The sequence below is a fragment of the Epinephelus moara genome, chromosome 2 (assembly GCF_006386435.1).
Source record: "Epinephelus moara isolate mb chromosome 2, YSFRI_EMoa_1.0, whole genome shotgun sequence".
Taxonomy (NCBI): domain Eukaryota; kingdom Metazoa; phylum Chordata; class Actinopteri; order Perciformes; family Serranidae; genus Epinephelus; species Epinephelus moara.
This window is the reverse complement of record NC_065507.1, coordinates 41,367,023-41,372,000: the sequence shown is the minus strand read 5'-3', so window position 1 is coordinate 41,372,000 and position 4,978 is coordinate 41,367,023. Positions and strand designations below refer to the sequence as shown.

The 4,978-nt window shown below is 40.5% G+C and overlaps 1 protein-coding gene across 4 annotated transcripts in view; it reads left to right on the top strand.

The window, feature by feature from the left end:
• Positions 1-4,978, top strand: part of ints4 (integrator complex subunit 4) — a 41,047-nt gene that overhangs the window by 30,751 nt on the left and 5,318 nt on the right. For all 4 annotated transcript variants that reach the window (XM_050055663.1, XM_050055653.1, XM_050055681.1 and 1 more), the window contains exons 18-20: positions 625-705; positions 785-915; positions 1,169-1,228. In XM_050055663.1, the coding sequence (XP_049911620.1) occupies positions 625-705; positions 785-915; positions 1,169-1,228 (272 nt within the window). The remainder of the gene's footprint in view (positions 1-624; positions 706-784; positions 916-1,168; positions 1,229-4,978) is intronic.

Below are 4,978 nucleotides of genomic sequence, written 5' to 3'. Positions count from 1 at the left end.
ACGAGAGAGAGAGAGAAGGAGAGAAGGTGCACGGTGTATTATAGGGGGTCCTCTGGCAGACTAGGCCTACGTCAGCCTAACTAGGGGCTGTTACAAGGCAAGCCTGAGCCAGCCCTAACTATAAGCTTAGTCGATCCAAAACACACCGTTACAAAATTGGGCTCTATTACAACTCACTAGGTTCACTGACAAAACAACTGTCTTATTCTAAACACGCTTTCCCAACAAATACTGACGTTATTAGCATAAACCTATGGCATTTTACATTGTATAAATTAGCCTAGCAACTAGCAGAAATTTCCTCTCCCCATATGAAGCCAGGATAAATACACAAAAGACTTAATGCTATTTTGTGAGGCTTTATTGTCTTCACAATTTATTGTTTCTTATCTGTAATATAAAAGTAAATAAAAGCTTCATTTCAACCGAGGGAAATAGTTTTCAGCATACAAAAATAGACAGGACGTCTGCATTGCCAGGATGTGTAATTACAACTCTGGAGAGGTGCACATCAAGCTACAGCTTAGGTTACGGCCTCGATTAGACGCATAAGTATTAATATCGCTTAAGACTCATAAGTGTAAGAGCAGTTCTCAATGTCTTATCTTTGCCTCATTTTCTCAGGCTCTGCAGGAGAAGCTGTGGAACATGGCTGTCCCTCTCTGCTTCAAACAAAACGTCACAGCCACAGCAGCAGCTCAACAGGTCAGTGTGCACACAATGGTACTACCACACCTGTGACATCATTTAGGGTGTCTGTTTAAATGTGTGGTTGTGTTTGTAGATCTTGGAGGAAACCTACAAGCTTGAGTTTCTGTACAGTGGTTTGGAAAGCAGACAGGTAGCCACCGTACATCATGTTCGCCTCCAAGCCAAAGCTCTGCAGCTCGTCCTGACTGCCCGTACCAGACAAGGGTTAGTACACAGACAGACACACACACACACACACACACACCATATACGTTTCCTTTCCATATCTCTCTGACTTCCTCCATCAGCATGCCCCCTCCCATTGTCTCCACTCTGCTGAGGTCAACCTCCTTTAAATACCCTGGACCAAGCGCCAAACAGGGTGACAGGGTGTTTTCAGTCACTGCCCCCACAATGTCAGTATTCAAAAATTTATGTGGATCACATCTGTATGCAGATATTTGTCATTTCTCTTCAGGTTAGATCCTCTCATCAGCAGCTGTGAAAAGTTTTTGCAGGACATTGAGTCATTTCAGCGGTAAGTTCTCTATCTGTTTGTGTCTTTTAGGACATTTGAGCTTTAAATTGGTAGTTAAAATAGCCCCAGCTTCAACATGTAACCGTAGCATATCTTATCTGGTCAAACCTGCCAAGGCAAGTTAAATTGTACAGCACCTTTTCATAATAAGGCACCTCAAGGCGCTTTACATCAGACATAAAAAGGCATTTCAACAAGATATAGAAACACAAGGCAATGTACACATGTACAGGATTTGTACGGTAATGAAATTCCTAGAAAAGTTATGAAATTTTAAAGACTATTTTCCAGTCTTGGAAAGGGTTTGGAATCAACAGAAAATTTTGGTAAAGTTTTGAATATAAAGTGGTTTGACCATTGTTTTAAATATGTTCATAAAAATTATAGAACATATCTTAATGTTATGCGGAATATGATCCTTGTGTTACTGAAATACAAACCTTTTTATGCCTCCATGCTAGCAATAGTCTCGGCAGGAGACATTAAGTTGTCAGGTTGTTCATACTTAGTTCCATCTGACTGTCTGTCCCATTTTCATGAACACAATATCTCAGAAACACCTTGAGGGAATTTCTTCAAATTTGGCACAAACATCCACTTGGACTCAACAATGAACACAATAAAATTTGGTGGTTGAAGGTCAAAGGTTAAGGTCACTATGACCTCACAAAACATTTTACTCAAGACCCTAAGTATGGCAAAATATCACACAAATGTCTAATAGGATAAAATGATGAAGTGCTGACATTTTATATCCAAAAGGTCAATCATCATAATGTTCTGCAAAAAAAAACCAAAACATTTTTCTGGCCATTACTCAACATCGTAACCCTGGAACAGAAGGGAAGACATTGGGTCAGATATTGAATTGGTGACTCTAATCTTGGGTGTCCACCTTGAAACTGTGCTGATTGTTAAAGGGGTTTTTTGGGGAGTTTTCCTTATCCGCTGCGAGGGTCCTAAGGACAGAGGGATGTCATATGCTGTAAAGCCCTGTGAGGCAAATTGTGATTTGTGATATTGGGCTTTATAAATTAAATTGATTGATTGATTGAAACTCATTTCAGTTCGGGGGCTGCATACAGCCCACTTTAATGTCAGGAGGGCCGGACTAGTAAAACCACCGCATAATAACCTAATAACACCTCCAAATTGTTTATTTTCTTTTAGCGCAAAAACATTCTGAAAACATTCACATTTAATGAACATGGCATTTGCAAAACAGATAATCAACAGCCTGAGATTTCTTAAGACAAATAATGACATTTTAAAAATGTCTCTCAGTTTTTCTACATCCAGTCAGTACTCTCTACTACTACTCTACTACTCACAGCAATTGAATGTGCATTTTTACATACATTTGTGCAGTTATGCTGGCTTCACTATACCAAACTAAAGTGGGAGCTGTTGAAGAGGCACATTGAGTTCTCCTCCTGCCTTACAGATCAAAAGCTGTGACATTCTTTACATGAAGTAGGCTACTAACTATTTAACTTGCTCCTGAGATCTGGCATCTCTTAGCCTTCACAAGTGCATCAATGTTAGGTGTCAAATCTTGAGCTGTTACCACTTTCAGAATGTCATTTAAGCGCTTGTGTGTCAGCCTGGAATGCAGTTTTGTTTTATTGATGCTCATCACAGAAAAAAAGTTGTTCACAAAGGTAAGTGGTCCCAAACATGCACAAAACCTTTGCAGCCATGGCTGTCAATTTTGGGTACCCTGGTAAAGGATACTGATAAAAAGCGTCCAAGCCCACCGAGGCAAATCTGTTCTTCAAATCTGAATCACACTGCAGGTCGGTTTCCTCAAGTTGGATGTCCACGGGCAGATTGGAAGCCTTGACTGTGAATGGCGAACGAAAAATAGAGAATTCTGTCTCACGTTCTCCTGTCGCAGTCCTGCAATCTTGTCTTTAATTTGTACCGATTTATGTCAGCATCAGTTCCAGTGGCACTCATATTTCTTAGATGAGGGAAATGAGCAGGGTCACCATTTGACAGCTGAACCTCCCACAAAGCCAGCTTCACCTGGAAAGCGTGTATGCTGTCATAATACTGTGTGACAACTAGGACTGCAGCTATCGATTCTTTTAGTATTCGAGTATTCTATCAATTATGCTGGCGATTAATTGAGTAATCGGATAAGAAATACTGCGTGCTTTTATTGTATTACTCTAGCTTTATTTTTTTTATTTTTTTTAAAGATTAATTTTTTGGGCTTTTTGCCTTGAATTGACAGGACAGTGTGAAATGTGGGGGGATGACATGCAGCAAAGGGTTGCAAGCCGGAATCGAACCCGCAACCGCTGTAGTGAGGCATTGCCTCTGTACATAGGGTGCCGTCACTATCCACTACGCTACTGACGCCCCAACTCTAGCTTTATTTAAGGACAATATATAAAAGAGAAAATAAGAACAGTCTCTGAAATGAGAGAAATGAGAAACACGTTTGTTTCCTTTTTTGAAAGTCAGAGCTGTCAACCAGTCATGCAAATGACCGATTTCATACGCACTCATGCTGTCAGGAATAATCAGTGTTGGGAAGTAGCTCACAACAAGGCGCGACCGTACGAATTTAACAGCATTCTCAGTAGCGTGGTGGTGACGTCACTACTTTCTGAGTCAAATAGCTTTTCAGTAGTGAAGTTAATTGATTGACTGAGCAGCGTGGTAGCATCCATAAAAGTTACAAACTCTTTTTACCAGGAAAAACTCTGAAATGCAGCAAACCCTTTTCCTGTGGAAGTCTGGAGAAAATTAACGATAGGGAAACTGAGGATAAGTGATGTGACTGACACCAGCACCACACCAAGGCATGAGATGACAGAGTTGCCTCGTCCCATATTGAAAAATAAAATGTACTGTCCCTTACTGATTCAGTACAGGATGCAGTTTGTCCTGTATTTCTGTGGAAAGAGTTTAACGAGACATATTGGAGAAATATTAAATCAAGAGGAGAATGTCACATAATGGCAGGTCTGTCACTCAGCGTCATCGTTGCCATAATTACGGAGACTCCGCTCAGGACCACTGTTAGCCCACTCACTGACCCGTTGGCTGCTTGATAAAGTTATCTGAAGGTCCCCTTACGTCCGGCTATTAAACTTATGGAGCTTATGGATTCATAAAGCCTCAAGTGCACTTATATGTCAGTCATTGTGGAGCTGGGCGCACATGAACGAGCTTTGTTTACTCTCACACAGTGAGACACAAATTGATGCAGAAACACCCTTCAATCGGTTTGCACATAGATATCTGTGCGACTCATTAGATCTGTCAGTTAAAAAATATGGCAGAGAAGAAGTGTAGTTTCCTCTCATAAGTCAAAGAAACACATAAGCATGGCTCCTCGGCTTAACCACTGTACTACGTACTTGGTATGACAGGCGATGGGTAACGTGTTCATCGGTAAGAAGGCTGTCAAACTGACAATGGTTCAGTTTTTTCTAACAGAAAACATGTTGTGTGACTGATGGTGAAGTTTAGTTGTCAGAGACTAAATACATTCATCATAAACGATAGGCTACATAGTCTATTGTATATTAACACTGGACTCTTTTAAGTATTGAAGTATAGAGTGTGCCAGTAAACCCGGAACTCCATTAGCGCTTTTAGTACTTCCGGTTCTCTCTTCTAAAAGTCAATACGTTTTTTGAATGGGATTTTGGTAAAATGCCTCAAATAAGGTCTGTGGTTAATAAAAGCTTAAGCGAGTTTCAGGTTTTGTTCTACGACATAAAACACATCAGT